This window comes from Cnephaeus nilssonii (genome assembly GCF_951640355.1).
Source record: "Cnephaeus nilssonii genome assembly, chromosome: 19".
NCBI lineage: Eukaryota > Metazoa > Chordata > Mammalia > Chiroptera > Vespertilionidae > Cnephaeus > Cnephaeus nilssonii.
In genome coordinates, this window is record NC_137090.1 from 15,305,217 (window position 1) to 15,324,163 (window position 18,947).

At 51.2% G+C, this 18,947-nt stretch overlaps 3 protein-coding genes across 4 annotated transcripts; 1 reads left to right on the forward strand and 2 right to left on the reverse strand.

Annotated features, from left to right (window-relative positions):
* Positions 1 to 20: 20 nt before the first annotated feature.
* LOC307115440 (interferon-induced 35 kDa protein-like) lies at positions 21 to 2,018 on the reverse strand (the record flags this gene model as incomplete). Its single annotated transcript, XM_079798660.1, is given in 5 exon segments — positions 21 to 288; positions 291 to 408; positions 550 to 656; positions 750 to 936; positions 2,001 to 2,018. Coding segments are annotated over 5 exon segments (501 nt in total). The 3' UTR covers positions 21 to 217.
* Positions 1,932 to 9,137, forward strand: LOC307115568 (synaptic vesicle membrane protein VAT-1 homolog). The gene is made up of 6 exons (XM_079798809.1): positions 1,932 to 2,394; positions 5,151 to 5,358; positions 5,754 to 5,924; positions 6,019 to 6,108; positions 7,177 to 7,418; positions 7,554 to 9,137. The coding sequence occupies exons 1-6, from the start codon at positions 2,017 to 2,019 to the stop codon at positions 7,635 to 7,637; spliced, it is 1,173 nt and encodes a 390-aa protein (XP_079654935.1). The 5' UTR covers positions 1,932 to 2,016; the 3' UTR covers positions 7,638 to 9,137.
* On the reverse strand, positions 6,147 to 17,948 carry IFI35 (interferon induced protein 35). 2 transcript variants are annotated; one of them, XM_079798811.1, is made up of 8 exons: positions 17,747 to 17,948; positions 11,545 to 11,664; positions 10,483 to 10,630; positions 10,281 to 10,387; positions 9,992 to 10,178; positions 9,793 to 9,899; positions 9,422 to 9,652; positions 6,147 to 6,903 (listed from the first exon to the last, which is right to left on the reverse strand). In XM_079798811.1, the coding sequence occupies exons 1-7, from the start codon at positions 17,765 to 17,767 to the stop codon at positions 9,461 to 9,463; spliced, it is 882 nt and encodes a 293-aa protein (XP_079654937.1). In that variant the 5' UTR covers positions 17,768 to 17,948; the 3' UTR covers positions 6,147 to 6,903; positions 9,422 to 9,460. The 2 variants fall into 2 exon arrangements, with proteins under 2 accessions (XP_079654937.1, XP_079654936.1); XM_079798810.1 differs by lacking the exon at positions 6,147 to 6,903 and having other exon boundaries at positions 9,288 to 9,652.
* Positions 17,949 to 18,947: the final 999 nt, after the last annotated feature.

The following is an 18,947-nucleotide window of genomic DNA, read 5'->3' on the forward strand; positions in this document are numbered from 1 at the left end:
CAAATCAAGTTTCCTTTCATGAAATGAAATGAGGAAGGAGCTCACTCCAGGCAGGCACTTTTACTGTCTGGGACAGCGTTTCACAACCACGAGTCCTGCCCTCCGTTGACTAGCATGATCTTGATCATCCGCATGCATCCACCTCCGCATGCACCCAAGCCCAGCCCAGTTAGAGAACCTTGGCAGAGGGCTGGAGGGTGATGAGAAGGGCCGGCTCCTAGCTGGACTCGGTGGTGAAGACCGCCAGGCGTTGCTCTCCTGGGGGCACGACCGTCAGGGCCTCCACCTCCCTTCCCCTCGGGTGGGCTTCTGGAAGTGGACCTGAAGCACATCCTGCAGCTCGGGGCCATCCAGCACATCGGGGATGTTGAGCACCAGCACTGCCTGTGGCACTGGCTGGGACCTGATCTGCAGAAGGAGTCCGGAGATGAGCAAAGGCTCATGAGAGTCAGGGGCTGGGGCAGAGGGTGGAGGAGGCAGGGCCCGTGGAAATATGAGAGAGGCAGACAGGTGACCTGGCCAGCCCCCATTCCCCACCTTCCCACTTACCTCTGCCTTCTGGATCTCTCCACTCATGTAGGGAGAGACTTTCAGAGGGAACTGCCGCCCACCCAATGGCACGGTGAACTGGCCAATCCGGCACAGGTTCTGGGCCACTGCAGGGACAGGAAGGGTAGACCTTTAGCGTCAAGGGCTTTCCCCCTCTGGGGCCTGATGCATCTGCCCTAATCTCCCCGAGAGACCCTTACCTTCATCCTTAGCAAAGCCCAGCATGACACCCCCATGCAGCAGTTCCCGAGTCTCCACATCTCCACCCCCGTTCTTGGTCTTGCCAAAGAAGAGCTCCACCTTGTCCAGCAGCTCCTCCTCACTCAGCTTGAGCTTAGCAGGAAACCCACTGACCAGCGCTCTCTGGCTACTCATCTGGCTGGACACCTAGGGGTAGACAAGAAGGAGTGGTTCCAGGCACAGCCCCATATCCTGAGCTGACATTTCATTTATTTGGGGGAGGTAGTGGGGCAGGGGCAGGAGGGGAGATGAGGCAGAGGCGGAAGCACGTAGAACAGAAGGGGAAGGGATTGGCTAGTCTTGGCACAAAAGCAGCACAGCAGGCCCAGTGGCCTAGTCTGGGGCTATGGTGACTTAAGGGTGGGGCCTGGACTAGCTGGAGGCAAGAATGAGTTTCTTCAGCCAAGAGCAGGGTGAAAAGTTTTTGGGGAGCTGCGTCCTCTGGTGGATACTTGGGGAAGACAGGGATGGAGAGCAAAGAAGAGGCTGATCAAATAGCCTAGAGTGAGCCTTGCTGGAGCCAGGGACAAACTCTAAAGTCATTTCAGGCTCGATCCGGAGTCTAACAATAATCGAGCTTCTGTCTTGCCTTTGTATGACATCTTTTGCTTTTGAAAAGCTCTCTTTACACCGAGGATACTCGATTTAATTTTATCTTTACCCTTTATCAAGCAGTATCTTCACCATTTGACAGAAGGGAAAAATGAAGCCCAGAGTTTAATCAACAAAATCAAATGGAAAGTTTTTAAGACTCCATCTCCCTGCTCCAAGTTTGCCATTGATAGACCACACGGAATGGGTCACGTAAGGGTAGAGTCAGAGTCTAAAGAATAAGTTGGTTGGGTTCCGGTCTACAGGTGGTTAGCTCTTCAAATTGGAAGCCAGCTCAGATTTTGAGATCGTCCTTCAGACTGCTCCTTAACATATATTTTAACTTGCGTGAGGTTCATTATGAATACACAAGTAAATTAAATCGCGATCTGCATGGCCCCAAGAACGCCCTCGCTCTGTCTGTCCGCAGAGGCTCCAGTCTCCAGTTTTCTCGCGCCCGCGGCCCCCGCACTGTGGCCTTGGCCCTTTAAGGGGGCGCGCGAAGCCCCGCCCCTGGGCCGGCGCCCCGCCCCTCTGCTCTCAGTCCTCAGCCCCGGCTCCTCCGGACGCGCGCCCCGCCCTCCCCAGCTGTGCACCCTTCAGTCCAGCTGTGCGCGCACGTCGGGAGTCCCAGCCATGTCCGCGGAGAGAGAGGTAGCCGAGGTGGCCACCGTGGTGGCGGCGGCCGAGGCAGGGCCCGCCGAAGCCGTGGGCGACGCCCAGCCACCCGCGGCCTCCGAGGGGGCCGCCGCCGCTTCGCCGCCGCCGCTGCGCTGCCTGGTGCTCACCGGCTTCGGCGGCTACGACAAGGTGAAGCTGCAGAGCAGGCCGGCCGCTCCCCCGGCCCCCGGCCCCGGCCAGCTGACGGTGCGCGTCCGGGCCTGTGGGCTGAACTTCGCGGACATTATGGCCCGGCAGGGGATCTACGACCGGACGCCGCCGCTGCCCTACACTCCGGGCATGGAGGGCGCGGGAGTCGTGGTCGCAGTGGGCGAGGGAGTCAACGACCGCAAGGTGAGCGGACCAGCCCAGGGCCGGGAGGTGCAGGTGGCCGGGCAGGAGGGGCGGGCTCCGGGGGTGTGGCAGCGCGGGGGAAACTGGCAGGGACCTGGGTAGACGGGCATGGAAGACGTAGGACAGGAAAGGGGCCTGGCTTCTGAAGCTCCTGAAAAACTGGATTTATATTTGCGGGTGGGGTGAGACGGAGTTATCCCCCCTCTTCCCAACCATTTTTAATGGTGGCCGCCGCCCAGAAGCAGCGGTGGTGGTGGTGGGTGTGTGGGGGGAAACAATAAGGCGCACATGCGCATGCGCGTAATGACCTTATTATTCCCCCCCAAATCCCGCAATCCCCAGTTAAACCACACCTGTACCCCTGCCCAACAAACACCCCCCGTAATGGTGGGTTGTGACCCCGACTGGTGCCTCGTTCCTCAAGTGAGCTTGAGCAGCTATGGAGTCAGGGTTGGGCGGCGGCAGAGGGCTGTGCCAGAGCCCTAGTCACATGCAGCCCCGTGGTCTGTGGGGGTGTGAGGGCGCCCCACCCAGAACAGGGCCAGAGAGGAGGCACGCCCATCCTATGGAAGAGAGGGAACCTGCCACCACCCCTCCACGGGCCCCACAATGCCAGTCTGATTTTGTTGGGGGCCAGGGAGGGGGGAGATATGGGGACGGAGTTGAGATTAGGTCTCTGGATCTTTGTTTTGGACTCTGACTCCCGTGACTGCAATATCTCCTCCTCCTCCGGTGACTCAGCCATCGGGTCACGACCCCCGTGGCTGGCCTTGGGAACGTCCCAGCGGGCAGACCCTGCCTCAGCCTTCCTCGTGGAGGACCCTCGAACCCCTGGCGGTGCTTTTTTGGACTGGGGTTGAGGGGTGTGGCACCGGGAGCAGGTTGGCCCAGCTCTGCCGGTCTGTTTCTCCTTTTTGTTTATCATTAATCTTGGCCACAATCCTGGACACCGGAGAGTTCCAAATGACCAACTTTTTGAGAGACTTGGAGTGAGCCTTTGCGTGTCATTTGTTTATGGGTTTCTTTTCAAATCAGGCCCCTCAGATGCAGCCTTTCTCTTGCTGGACCTGCCAGTCCTAAATCCCAGAGCTGAAATTCTTGGATTTATTTGTACATGCAAACATATCCTCTTTAAAGGGCTTCTGCCTGGATTCAGCTCTGGCCCCACCCTTTCCACTGACTTTTAAATAATCCCACTCTTGAGAGGGTGCTAAGAGGAAAATTTTTTTAGAGGGGGGGAGTTGTAGTTCATGCTGCTGCTGAAGGCCACCCACCTAACCTCCCCTCCCCACACTTTCCACTTGGTAAATACAGGATATCCTGTCCAGGGCAAGAATCTGATTGTAAGAGGCTGGATTCTGTGGGGAGGGCCCCCTCCCTGCCTCCTGATATCAGGGCTGACTCTGCTCTGTGATGGGCTGAGTGGTGGGCATTAGTCTGGGTAAGTGGTCAGCCTTGTTCTGGGCCAGACCTGGGCCTGGTCACCAACCAGACTGACCACTGCGTTTTTCCCAGTCCTCCAGGGTGACTGCCGAGCCTGCTAATGCTGAGTCTGGATGTGGAATGCTGTCATTCCCCACACCTCATCTCAGATCAGTGCTTGAAGGGAAAGATCCTAGCTGCCCTCAATCCTCCTCCTCAGTGGAATGTGGGGCCTTGAGGACATGAAAAAGGGTGTGTGGGAGAGTCCCATCCCCCTTCCTCATGGATCCCAAATCTCATTAATATACAGAATTCCCATCATTCCTGGCAGGGACCAAGACAGACCCGGATTGTCCCAGAACCTCCCTCTCCAGTCTCTTCAAAGAGTGAGGAGGGGCCTTCCTTTCTCCTGAGAATGCTCCCTTCCCTGCCCTAAGCTGAAAGCAGCCTCTCCTACAGGTGCCTAAGAGTTAGGAGAATACCTTTTCCTCCTGGGAGGGATTGTGTGGCTCTTCTTGTCCGTCACCTCTCCCCGCAACACACACATCTCTGGGTGAAAGTGTTCCTGGGCCCCCAGTGCTGACTCAGATACTTCTCCTGAGGGAACCACGCCCAGCTCTAACTGGTCAGAGATCTTCACCTGTACTGTGGTATGCACATTATCACATACTCCCTCTTCCTTCAGCTACTAGACTTGGTCACCTCCCCTCCTGGTTACTGTTATTGTCACTATTGTTGTTGTTATTATTATTAGTTAACACCACTGAGTGTCTACTATGTGGCCAACATTTGGCTAAAAAAAAGACTAAATGATTTTTTGTTACTTAATCCTCACAACTCCCTAATTTACAGGTAGGAAAACTGGGGCTCAAAAAAGTTAATTTTCTGTTTGCCCAATGTCACATGGTCAATAAGTAGTGGATCCTGTTGTGTGTTTTTTTAACAGAAGCAGTTTGATCTCTTCAATACTTTATGCTGCCCCAACTGTAAGCTTCTTGCATCAGGGACCTTACACAATAGTGAAGTCTAATATCTGTAAAATGGAGATAAGGATAGTATCTACCTTAAAGAGCTGGTGTAAGGATTAGTTAAGTGTTTATATATAAAGCACTTACAATATAGCCTGGACCTTGGGTAAAGGTAAAGGTAAGTTGTTATTGTTTGTAATGACATTATTATTATTATTATTATTATTATTATTATTATTATTATTACCATAACTGCCCCTGCTCCTTCATTACCAGGAAGAGGGCATTGTACATAACAGAAGGTCATAAATTACCAATGAGTGAATGAATGAGTGACTTAATCATGCTCTGCTTTCATTCTTCAAGGTAGGGGATCGGGTGATGGTGTTGATGCGCTCGGGCATGTGGCAGGAGGAGGTGACTGTGCTCTCAGCCCAGACCTTTCTGATGCCTGAGTCCATGACCTTTGAGGAAGCTGCTGCCTTGCTGGTTAATTACATCACAGCATACATGGTCCTCTTTGACTTTGGCAACCTACGGCCTGGCCACAGCGTCTTGGTACACATGGCTGCAGGTAACAGGCCCCTTTCCTTTATTCCCCCTCCTTACCCAGATTTCCTCCTAGGCCCCTTCTCAGTAGCTTGTCTGGACTGTTGCCATGGTAACACCAGGCTGCCTTGGCCTATGGCGCCCAAGGCCTCTGCAGTATTGTTGCCGTGGCAACATTCAGGCACCAGATCCAGCCTGGTGTGCTATCCATAGCAACATGCTGTGACCCAGCACCCCTTCCTTGCCAGCTACCCTTCCCCCAATTCTTAGTCACAGAAATTGGACATGAGATGAGCGCAGAAAGCCTCCGATTGAGCCCAGGCAAAATGAAGATGATGGGGTTGGTCCTTGAGAGGCAAGAATGGAGACTGGTGGCTGGGTGACTCTCTATCCCCTACTTATGAAGGTGTCTTGCTGCAGGGGGTGTGGGTATAGCCGCCTTGCAGCTGTGCCGAACAGTGGAGAATGTGACAGTGTTCGGAACGGCCTCGGCCAGCAAGCACGAGATACTGAAGGAGAACGGGGTCACACATCCCATTGACTACCACACGACTGACTACGTGGATGAGATCAAGAAGATCTCCCCCAAAGGTGGGGTCAGGGTATGGGATGGCATGGGACAGACGGGAGGTCTCCAAATTGGTGGATTCTAACGCTGCTCCTGGTCCCCCTTATTCTGTGACAGGCGTGGACATCGTCATGGACCCTCTGGGTGGGGCCGATACTGCTAAGGGCTACAACCTCCTCAAACCCATGGGCAAATTGATCTCCTATGGTAAGTCAGTGGGCCAGAATGGAGAGGGATATAGGGGCCCAGGGCTTTTGAATGAAGAAGGGGCAGGGACCCAGGAGCTGGAGAGAGAGTGCCAGGGTTAGGATGGCCCCGAGATGTTGCACTCAGATTGCTGCCTCCTGGGAGCAGCTGTTGTCATTTTCTTTCACAACCTTCCATGTGAGTCACAGTAAATTGTGTTCTTTCTGTGCTCCTGTTTGGGGATTATTCTTTTTTTTTTTTTAATATATATTTCTTTATTGATTTCAGAGAGAAAGGGAGAGGGAGAGAGAGATAGAAACATCAATGATGAGAGAGAATCATTGATTGGCTGCCTTCTGCACGCCCTCCACTGGGGATCGAGCCCACAACCCGGGCATGTGCCCTTGGCCAAATCGAACCCAGGACCCTTCAGTCTGCAGGCCAATGCTCTATCCACTGAACCAAACCAGCTAGGGCGATTATTCTTTTTTAAAAAAATATTTTTATTGATTTCAGAGAGGAAAGGAGAGGGAGAAAGAGATAGAAATATCAATGATGAGAGAGAACCATTGATTGGCTGCCTCCTGAATGCTCCACAGTGGGGATTGAGCCCACAATGTGGGCATGTGCCCTTCACTGGTGTTGAATCCGGGACCCATCAGGCCGCAGGCCTCCGCATTATCTGCTGAGCCAAAGGAGCTAGAGCTGGGGATTATTCTTGATGCACAATCGCCCAGTCCGCCTTCCTCTGTTCTACCCTCCTGGCTTCTGAGACAACTGCATTTCCATTTAGAAAACCATTTCATATACCTGAAACTAATACAAAATAATATTGAATGTAAACTGTCATTGAGAAATAAAATTTAAAAAACCATTTCACATAAAAATAAACAAATAAAGATTAGAACCATTTTTTGAGTTAGATGGAGTCTTTGGGGCCTGGTAGCCTGCAGGCAGTGGGTTATCCTGGCACTTCCTGGCACTAGTGTGGATAATTGTAAGGGCCCACAGGGGGCAGACGAACATGGGTCCAGACACAGGGCTGCGCCTGGCACCCGGATTCATAGGCTATGTCTCCTTGTCTCTCAGGAATGGCCAACCTCATGACGGGCCCCAAGCGGAACCTGATGGCCCTGGCACGTACATGGTGGAATCAGTTCAGCGTGTCAGCTCTGCAGCTGCTGCAGGCCAACCGGGCTGTGTGTGGCTTCCACCTGGGCTACCTGGATAATGAAGTGGAGCTGGTCAGTGGTGTGGTGACCCGCCTCTTGGCTCTGTACAATCAGGGCCACATCAAACCTCACATTGACTCTGTGTGGCCCTTCGAGAAGGTGAGTGTGAGGGAGGGCCTGGGTAGGACCCTGAAAGGCTGGGGTCCTGGGGGTAGGATTCTTTGGGGGAGGAGAGCCTCCTCCTTTAGGCTGACTCTCTGGAGCACTGGGAGAGCGCCTTGTCTTCCTTTTCAGGTGGTGGATGCCATGAAGCAGATGCAGGAGAAGAAGAATGTGGGCAAAATCCTCCTGGTGCCTGGGCCAGAGAAGGAGAACTAGGATGGGGGGCTGGGAGGCCCTCGGGAAGAGAGAAGCTGGGAAGCCATGTTATGTTGGCCGCCAGATCCTCGAATTTCATCCTCTATCATAATGCTCTGCCCTCTCTCCCCCAAAGGTCTCCGTGGTGATGACCTCTCCCCTGCCCTGTGTTTTCTCTTTAGCCAGGGCTGCCCCCTCCCTCCTTCCTGCCCTCTGAAGAGGTTGGGAAGTGACCACTTGGATGTCTGGGCCCCGCCAAGGGGACAGGGAGGGACAGAGGGAGACCGGCTGCTTCCTGCCCCCACCCTGTCCCTGGGCCTGCTGTGCTGCTTTTGTGCCAAGACTAGCCAATCCCTTCCCGTTCTGTTCTACGTGCTTCCGCCTCTGCCTCATCTCCCCTCCTGCCCCTGCCCCACTACCTCCCCCAAAGAAATGAGATGTCAGCTCAGGATATGGGGCCAATCTGTGTGAGTCCAGCATGTCCCCGTTTTGCCCTAGTGTCCCTTCAACCCGGGCCGACCAGCGCCCACCTCTGAACTCCTTTGCCTCATTGTGTGGCCTCATCTTCTTGTCCCCCAACTTCTTAAGCACAATTGGGCTTCTTCCACCTCCAGGTTTCCTGCCACTCTTAACCCAGGTTGCCTCTTACAACAAGGGCAGGAATCACACCTGCTCCCCTAGGTTACGACTCTGTGGGAGGGACACAGAGGCCCCCCCTCCTTCACTGAGTTCTCTGGATTTGTTCTCAGTGCCTTAGCAATGGAAAACCTGTGCTTGTGTATATGGGGGGGTCCCTGTCCCTGTCTCACACCTCCTTCTCCACCCTTATACTCCCCAGTGCCTTCCTTGTTCTGGTGGAGCTGGGGTTCTACTGCTCCCCAGTCCCACAACACCCCCAAAAATCTGTGAGTGTGCCAGTGTCAGGGGCAGGAGCAGCCCCTAGCCTCCTAGGTCCTGTGCCATGTCCTGTCTCTCTCTGGGGCTGTCATTTCTCTCTCAGTGGTTGAGGAGGAAGAGGTGGGGAAGTTTTCTCAGCCTTGCAGATAAGGATGGCATTTACCAGCCAGAGCCCTGGGAGTGAATGCTGTCTATTTCTTGTTCTGGGACCAAAGTAAAAATTAAAGCACATCCCCGTGCAGTCATGGGAGGCCCCCTGCCCCCTGCCTTCTCAGAGCAGGGAGGTACCTTTTCAAACTCATCCCCAAACTTTGTTTACATGGGTGGGGAGATGGAGTGAGGGAGATGTTGTCGGGGGTGTTGGAGGACGTGGATTAGGAACTGGGCCCCCGGAACCAAAGTGGGGATTTCCTAGGGCACAGGTGTGGCTCCCTCTGCTCTTTGAGCTGGAATTAAGAAGGGTTCTTGCCCAGCCATTGCCAATGGGAGGTGGCGGGGAGGGGTTCAGCCTCTTCATTGTCTAAATGAGGCCTAAACGGTGTGAAGTGCGACTTCTGCTTGTGTGTACCCCACCCCATGACCGAAGCTGCCTTTGTGTTTGTGTCAATAAAACGCTAAACCCTGGATCCTGGCTGTTGCCTCTGAGAGTGGAGGGGAAGGTCAGCTGGGGAAGCCAGTGCTGGTGGTGGAAGGCTAGGGTTTCTGCCCTCCCCCAGCCTCCTTCCTTGCCCAAATCAAGTTTCCTTTCATGAAATGAAATGAGGAAGGAGCTCACTCCAGGCAAGCACTTTTACTGTCTGGGACAGCGTTTCACAACCACGAGTCCTGCCCTCTGTTGACTAGCATGATCTTGATCATCCGCATGCATCCACCTCCGCATGCACCCAAGCCCAGCCCAGTTAGAGAACCTTGGCAGAGGGCTGGAGGGTGATGAGAAGGGCCGGCTCCTAGCTGGACTCGGTGGTGAAGACCGCCAGGCGTTGCTCTCCTGGGGGCACGACCTTCAGGGCCTCCACCTCCCCTCCCCCACGGGTGGGCTTCTGGAAGTGGACCTGCAGCACATCCTGCAGCTCGGGGCCATCCAGCACATCGGGGATGTTGAGCACCAGCACTGCCTGCGGCACTGGCTGGGACCTGATCTGGAGAAGGAGTCCGGAGATGAGCAAAGGCTCATGAGAGTCAGGGGCTGGGGCAGAGGGTGGAGGAGGCAGGGCCCGTGGAATATGAGAGGGGCAGACAGGTGACCTGGCCAGCCCCCATTCCCCACCTTCCCACTTACCTCTGCCTTCTGGATCTCTCCACTCATGTAGGGAGAGACTTTCAGAGGGAACTGCCGCCCACCCAATGGCACGGTGAACTGGCCAATCCGGCACAGGTTCTGGGCCACTGCAGGGACAGGAAGGGTAGACCTTTAGCATCAAGGGCTTCCCCCTCTGGGGCCTGATGCATCTGCCCTAATCTCCCCGAGAGACCCTTACCTTCATCCTTAGCAAAGCCCAGCATGACACCCCCATGCAGCAGTTCCCGAGTCTCCACATCTCCACCCCCGTTCTTGGTCTTGCCAAAGAAGAGCTCCACCTTGTCCAGCAGCTCCTCCTCACTCAGCTTGAGCTTAGCAGGAAACCCACTGACCAGCACTCTCTGGCTACTCATCTGGCTGGACACCTAGGGGTAGACAAGAAGGAGTGGTTCCAGGCACAGCCCCGCTCCCTAGTGTCCAGGTGCATGGCACCCCCTGCAGGTCCCAGAGCTCTGCCCCTCTGTCACCTGGATGGTTGTCACCACGGGCAGCTCCACGGGCTGGACCTGCACCCGCAGCCGACACTCTTCCAGCTCGATCCGATGCTCCTTTTGTCGTAGCACCTGCTTGGCCACTGGATTGGGGGTGAGAGGGGAGGGGTGGCGGGGAGGCAGGATCAGTACTGGGAAGCCTCCCAGCTTCCCTCCCAAGGCTTCCCAGGGAGCTCACCCTTGGGGTCATCAAAGATGACCAGAGCAGAGCCTCCAGGCAGTGGGTAGCAGATCTGCAGGTCGGAAACCAAAGACTTGGGCACTTCCATCTCCTCCTGAATGTGTCCTCGGAACACCAGGGGGACTTCAGGCACTGGGAATGGGACCTGGAGATGGGGGCGGGGGGGGGCGGGAGGGCTGATATAGCCTTCAAGGGTCGGGGAGCTCTCGACTCCCTCCCAGGAGGAAAGTGTCCCCAGTTACATGTGATTGATACTGAGTGCAAGGGATGAATATGTTTAATGGAAGAAGAGCTGGATAAGTAAGCGGATGAAAGCAGGTCAAGGGCCCATGGAATATGAGAGGGCCCTTGACCTGCACTTCTGGCACTTAAAGTATTTTTTTTTTTTAATCTTCACCCAAGGATATTATTTCCCATTGATTTTTAGAGAAAGTGGAAGGCGGGGGAGAGGAAGGAACATCGATGTGAGAGAGACACATTGATTGGTTGCCTTCCCCACGTACCCCAACTGGGGCCAGGGACTGAACCTGCAACCCAGGTACATGCCCTTGACTGGGAATCAAATCCTCAACCCTTTGGTGCATAGGCCGGCCGATGCTCCAACCACTGAGCACACCGGCCATGGTTGTCCTGGCACTTTATATACAAGATTTTAGTTTGTCCTCACACAAGCCTATGAAGGAAGTATCTCTACTTTACAGATGAAAAAACAGATCCAGAGGGTTCAAGTAACATACTCTAGGACAGTGGTTGGCAAACTCATTAGTCAACAGAGCCAAATATCAACAGCACAACGACTGAAATTTCTTTTGAGAGCCGAAAACCGACTTCTGTGCATGGGCCACGGAGTTTCAATCACACTGTACGTGCGCGCCCGCAGGTGGTATTTTGTGGAAGAGCCACACTCAAGGGGCCTAAGAGCCGCATGTGGCTCGCGAGCCGCAGTTTGCCAACCAGGGCTCTAGGACTAGGTTACACAGCAAGGAAGTGGCAGAGCCAGGAGTGAAACTAAGAACTCCCCAGCTCTTTCTGCCAGGCCACACCCCTCTCCCAGCTTACCTTGTCTTGCGGGGAGTTCCTGAGCTCCCTTTTCAGCTGCTGCAGTTCCCGCAGCCTCATCTTTAGTCTGGCCTGCTCCTCCTGAAGGGTGTGTAATAGGCTCCCCCTCCTGAAGAATGCCTGTTAGGACAGACAGAACAATCAGATATCCACCGGCCTTTCCAGGGGAAGGGGATCCTACTCTGGACTCTCTCAGCTTAAGAACAACCCAACCCCTTTACCCGGCCCTGGGCGGGTCCTGGCCCCTCTGCTCAGGACTTGGCGGCCTCAGCCACTCTCTGAAGGGCAGACGCCTTTGCAGCAGCCATGGCTGGTTTATTATTGAGACCTAGAGTTGAACAAACACTGATTGAGCTCCTGCTGTGAGGTGCTGGGTACTGACACAGGGCAGTGGAAGACAAGAGCCAAGCCTCAAGCCTGTACAAAACAGAACCCGAGATTGTAAGCAATCACTTGACTGACTGTGGAGGACAGCAGGAGTTTGGAGGAGGGTGAGTCGCAAAAGGGTTAACACAGCGAGGGAGGCCTCCAGGGGAAATGGTGTGTAGGGTTGCAAAATGTCATAATACTATTAGCTAACACACATTAAGCACAAACATGTCAGGCATTGTTTTATTTCTTCAAGTTATAAAAGAAAGTTTATTTAGAAAGTTACAGAGGTAGTAGAAGGGAGCCAGCCAGGTTGCGTAAGCTCAGGAAACAAGTTGCAGAGGCCGAAGAAGGGCCTTTGGAGCTTAGGAGGGGGGATGGCAAAGGTAACTACTCCTTTATATAATCTATATATAATAATCTATATATAATATAATCTATATATAATATAATATAATCTATATGTAATAACCTATATTACATATAGACTAGAGGCCCAGTGCATGATTAAATCATGCATGTGTAGGGTCCCCTACACGCTTTCGCTTTCGATCGCGGGGGAGCTGGGTGCCTGTCCGCTGGTGCACCAGGCCTTTCAGAAGCCTCCGGCGCGGGGGATGCTTCTGAAAGGCCTGGTGCCAGAGTGGACAGGCACCCAGCTCCCCCGCTTTTGATGGTCCCCGGCAGGACATGAGCTCGCTGCCCCAGGGGCCCCTTCTGTGCTGCAGCACAGCCATGGTGCAGACGCTGAGCTCGCGCCGCCTCTGGCGACGCGAGCTCAGCGTCCCGCCGGCCCAATCGGCCACCCCGGCCACCCCGAGTCCCGCCCCCCCGCCTCCTGGCCAATCGTGGGCATAGCGAAGGTACGGTCAATTTGCATATTTGTCTATTATTAGGTAGGATTATATTATATATAATCTATATAATTGGTTTATAAATATAAACCATTTATATAGATTATATCACTCAGTTCTTCCCGCAACCCTCTTGTCCTTACTTTACATATGAGGAAACCGAACGCTCAGAGAGGTTAAGTGATTTGCCCAAAGAAATTCAACCCTATCAGTGTGACTCCACCCTGCTAATTTGTACTCCCCCTGTTTAAAAAGTTTGAGGACCCCTGCTCTAGAGTGAAGAAATCAAGCCCAGAGCTGGAGAGTAATTTACCCCACACCTCCCCAGCGTGTCCCTTGACTGCTACCTTTTCCATTGTTCCAAGCTGGTGCGATTTGGAGCAGGCCCAGAGAGAGAGAGAGAGAGAGAGAGAGAGAGAGAGAGAGAGCAAGCTGACAACATGGGCAGGGGAATGACACCAGGGATAGGAATAAATGCACCTTTGTTTGTGGGTTGGAGCAGTTGCTAGCTGGCATAGTTCACTTGGTGGTTGGGAGGCCTGATAAATAAGGTCAGCCCAGAATCTAAGTGTGAGCTTGGGGAGATGGGACTCTGTCCTGGTCTTCTCTGTATCTCCAGTGCTCAGCAGAGTCCCTGGCACAAAACAGGCACTCGGCAAATGGGTGCTGAATGAATGAATGAAGTGAATGAATAATAGGACGAAAGCATGTTACAGAGGGTATTGAAGACATTCAGTGAGTTCGCTCTCATTTTAAGCAGAGAAAAACTAGGGCTTGAATAATGCTGGTTTATGAGCAGTGAGAAAGGTAGCTCATTCTTTTTCTCTCTCTCTCCATTCTTTATATTTCTGTAAACAAGGGGTCACACACTCAGTGCCTATAAGGGCCAGTTAGATGACATCAGTGAGTCAAGGGAGCCAGTATAGTGTGATGAGGAGTGGTGGAGAGCCTAACAAACGGGAGAGAGCATATAACCCGCCAAAGTGGCAACCTCTTCTTAGCTCTAACCGAGTTTTTTCACATGGGTGTGTGTTGTGGTCCCAGTATGCCCGATCTCTCCCATTTTAAAGGGAAATCAGAAACCTGGATTTTTATTTGAAAAAGATGGCTCAATGTAAAAAATATATGAAAACTAAAATACATTGGTGGGCTGGATTCGGTCTGCAGTTCATTCTCTTTTTACTTCTGCTTTAAATCTCGATCTAATTATACATAATTGAAAACCTAGTAATTGGCAATGCTATTTTTAAATAAATAGCTTAATAAAAAGAAATAATAGCTTCATAAATAGACTATTTTAAAGAAAATTTCAAGCTGGGGAGGTTAGATGTGATATCAGCAAGGAAATGGGGAACTAGTGAAGATTTCTGAAAGGGGGGGTAAGGGAATGGACATGGTGTTTAAAAGGAATCTTGGGAGTGATGGCAGGATGAGCTGGGGCAGGAACCGTGGAGTGAGGGAAACAAGCCCATGCTCCGTGGCTCTAGTTCCCACCACCGTGACAGGAGCTGACCTGGACCTCTGGCAGGGGCAGCCAAGGAGCACATGTGGGTGAGTACATTTCACGAAGAAAACCTCCCAGATACAGTGGATGTTTTTATTAAGGAGACAGAGGGCAGTGAAGACGATGCCAGATTGTAGACCTGGTGCCCCAGTTTGGTATAATGCCCTTGGCCCGGAGGGCAAGGAAAGAGATCCAGGCCTGCTATAGTAAATGCCAGGCACAGCTGGACTCTATCTCCTTTAAATATCACCAAATTCCCTCCTGTCTCCAACTCCCCACTGAAACTTGTCTCTTTCAGTAGCATAGGCGTATTTTCATTTAAAAAAATATATTTTATTGATTTTTAACAGAGAGGAAGGGAGAGGGATAGAGTTAGAAACATTGATGAGAGAGAAACATTGATTAGCTGCCTCCTGCACACCCCCTACTGGTGATGTGCCTGCAACCAAGGTACAAGCCTTTGACCGGAATCAAACCTGGGACCCTTGAGTCTGCAGGCTGACGCTCTATCCACTGAGCCAAACTGGTTAGGGCTGTAAAAGCCTTTAAAGGAGTTTTAGCCTGGCTGGTGTGGTTCAGTGGTTGCGCTTTGACCTATGAACCAGGAGGTCATGGTTCGATTCCCAGTCAGGGCACATGCCCGGGTTTCGGGCTTGATCCACAGTAGGGGGCATACGTGAGGCAGCCAATCAATGATTCTCTCTCATCATTGATGTTTCTTTCTTTCCCTCTCCCTTCCTCCCTGAAATCAATTTTAAAAAAATGTATTTAAAATAAAGGAGTTTTAGCCGAAACCGGTTTGGCTCAGTGGATAGAGCGTCGGCCTGCGGACTCAAGGGTCCCAGGTTCGATTCCGGTCAAGGGCATGTACCTTGGTTGCGGGCACATCCCCAGTGGGAGGTGTGCAAGAGGCAGCTGATCGATGTTTCTCTCTCATCGATGTTTCTAACTCTCTATCCCTCTCTCTTCCTCTCTGTAAAGAATCAATAAAATATATTTAAAAAAAATAAAATAAAATAAAGGAGTTTTAGCAGAGTGGTAGGCCTGAGGTGGGGGTAAATTGAGATGACCCTGGGGAACTGGAGTTTTGAAAAGGTTGGTGATAATATTAACAATATTGAACACCTATTGTGCTTAGTATGTGCCAAGCAGTGTGTTAAGTTTTTACTATATTAATTTATGGGTTATCTAGTTTAATTCTTGCAGGTAAGTATTCTTATGAGGAAACTTTGCTATCCTTCTCATCTTATAGATAAGGAAATGGGGCTTAGATGACAATTTTAGAATTCCCAGGGTCACACAATAACAGGAACCAGGATTTGGAGCCAGGCAGGTTGGCTTTAGACTTTAGGGGTGGGGAACATCCGGCCCGCCAAGGCATTAGGGATGAGTTAATTAAATGTTTGACCAAATATAACAGGCTAATTTATTTATTTAAATTAATTTCAAAGAGGAAGGGGGAGGGAGAGAGAGAAACATCAATGATGAGAGAGAATCATTGATCAGCTGCCTCCAGCACGCGCCCCCCACTGGGGATCGAGCCTGCGATCCGGGCATGTGCCCTGACTGGGAATTGAACTGTGACCTCCTGGTTCATATGAAGCTCAACCATTGAGCCACACTGGCCGGGCCAGGCTAATTTTTAAGTTAATAATTTTGTATGGCCTGAGAATGATGTTATAAATATCCAAGTGGCCCTTGGCAGAAAGAAGATTCCCACCCCTGCTATAGAGCCTGTGGTCTTTCGTATTACATTTAAGGGGCAAATGAGTTTCTAAGTGAGGGATCAGCATATTTGTAGTGGGGTAGTAACAGGGAAGGAAAGACTAAATAAACTGGAGAGGGGATGAGAATCATTCATTCAACAGCTGTTTACTGAGTGTCTACTGCGTGCTAGGAACAGTGCTAGGCACTGGGGGTCGATGGTGAACTGGCTGGACCGGGGCCAGTCCTCACAGAGCTTGGTCTGGCATGAGGAGGATGTTCACAGGTCAGGAAACGGTGGACCACAACAGACAGGAGGGAGCTTATTCTCAGAGGAGGCACACTTCTTCCTCTGACCCAGAAGGGGGCCCAAGGTTGAGAAAGTATAAGGAGGGGGAGAATTTGTGGGTGAAGATATCAGGAAATAAGAACGTGGGCACTTCTTGATTTAAAAAAATACTATATATTTTCTGATCTTCTTTAAAAATATATATTTTTATTGATTTTAGAGAGGAAGGGAGAGGGATAGAGAGCTAGAAACATCAATGACGAGAGAGAATCATTGATCAGCTGCCTCCTGCACACCCCCCTCTGGGGATCAAGCCCCCAACCCAGGCATGTGCCCTTGGCTGGAATCGAACCTGGGACCCTTCAGTCCGCAGGCCGACGCTCTATCCACTGAGCCAAACCTAGGGCTTTTCTGATCTCTCTTAAAAATTTTTGTATTTATTGATTTCTGAGAGAGAGATAGTGAAACAGATTTGTTGTTTCACTTATTTACGCATTTGTTGGTTGATTCTTGTATGTGCCCTACTTGGGGCGCAGTCCTCACAGAGCTTTGACTGGCATGAGTAGAGGTCAGGAAATGGTGGACAAGAGGCAGCAAGGAGCTCAGTTCTCAGAGGAGGTACACTTCTTCAAACTCACAATCTTGGAGTGTCAGGACGAATGCTTTAATCAACGGAGCTACCCAGCCAGAGCCTTAAATGTTTAGAATTGTCATGAGAGCAATTCTTAAGATTTTAGATCACGGAACCTTTTGGGTATCTAATGAAAACTATAGATTCTCTCCAGAAAAATGCATTCACACAAGGAACTCATCAGCTCCTGAGGTACAGATTATATAGATTTGTCTTTGAGGCAATGGGTGAGGGAACTAACTCCACAGGGGAGAGGAAATCCCAGCCTCGTTACTCAGCCTAGACCCGTGGTTGGCAAACTGGGGCTCTCAAGCCACATGCGGCTCTTTGGCCCCTTGAGTGTGGCTCTTTTTTTTTTTTTAAAAAAAATATATTTTATTGATTTTTTACAGAGAGGAAGGGAGAGGGAGAGAGAGCCAGAAACACTGATGAGAGAGAAACATCGATCAGCTGCCTCCTGCACACCCCACACTGGGAATGTGCCCGCAACCAAGGTGCATGCCCTTGACCGGAATCGAACCTGGGACCCTTCAGTCCGCAGGCCGACGCTCTATCCACTGAGCCAAACCGGTTTTGGCTTGAGTGTGGCTCTTAAGCCAGCTTAGGAGTACCCTAATTAAGTTAATAACAATGTACCTACTTATATAGTTTAAGTTTAAAAAATTTGGCTCTCAAAAGAAATTTCAATCGTACTGTTGATATTTGGCTCTGTTGACTAATGAGTTTGCCGACCACTGGCCTAGACCTTCAGCAAGTCTAAGAGATTGACAGGGAGAGGCTAGGACACCCGGCCAGGCCAAGAGGAATGCTCCTCTGCTTCTCCCGTGCCCAACACCCTCCTCCTCACTTACGGGATCTGGAGTCACTGACATGGGTCTGTGATCTGGTTGGCAAGAGCCGAGGCTTCGGAGCTGGAAACAAAGTGGCAGAATCCACCCAACAGAACCCTTGCTTCCACCTTCTGAGGAGACTTATCTGCCGTAGCAGAGCCTGAAATGCACCTCAAACAGTTCTGCCTGCAGGCTCTTTGCTTCCACTTTCATTTCTGGGAAGTCCCTGCCCATTTAGTGCTCACATGGCCAACGGCTTTTCCCCACCCCTCAGAGGAGACTTCCTGGTCTCTAAGTCTACGTCACTCAGCTATGAGGCCTTAGGGGAAACTACCTTACTAAAAGCAAACTAAATTCTGGCCCCAATCAATCATTCCCAACCTGTCAATCCCAGCAGAAGCCCATTGGTAGAAATTTGTCTGCTTGGTTAATAGATATTTCCCTGGAGTCCAGAATAATGCCAGGCACATGCAGACATTGATAAAACTGAATGACAAATGCAACCAGGACAAAGTCACTCCAAGTTCACCAAGCTGCTATAATAGCATTTATTGAGAGCTGCTGTGTCCAATACTGGTTCTGTTTTGCATGAATTAAACTCAATCTTCAAAAACAACCCCTTAGTTCTTTCCAGATTTTACCGATGAGATTATAAACTTCTGAAGTACATAAACTTGCCCACTGTCAAATTATAGCAAGTGAAACATGTATCCAAGCTTGGACAGTATTTGAACTTGGGCTTTGAGGCATTGAGAACTTGAATTTTTAGTCAAAGCAGGGTTTAAATTCACTTCCACTTGGGACTCTTGAGTACAAGCTAACAGGAGTGTTTCAACAGAGATGTCCAATACTTAAAGGTGAGAGGAGCCAAATTAAAGTACATAAAACAGTTTTTCCTATTATTTTCATTTAGTCCAGGGTTTTTACACCGGTGACTTACTGAGCCCTTCTCACAGCCCCCCTTCCAGGTGGAAGTACGCCTCAGGCTTGGCAAATAGGTCTCTGGATCCTAGTTTCTTCGTGACTGAGAATCAACTCAGCTGGAGAGCCTCTCATTGGTAAAACAGGGTCACAAGTATTGAGAATCACACCCTTTCTTCAAAAAAAATTTAAAAATTGTTTTCAGAGGGGGAGGGAAACGATGAGAATCCTGGATTGGCTGCCTCCTGTACATCCCCTACTTGGGATTGAAGCCCGCAACCCTGGCATGTGCCCTGACCAC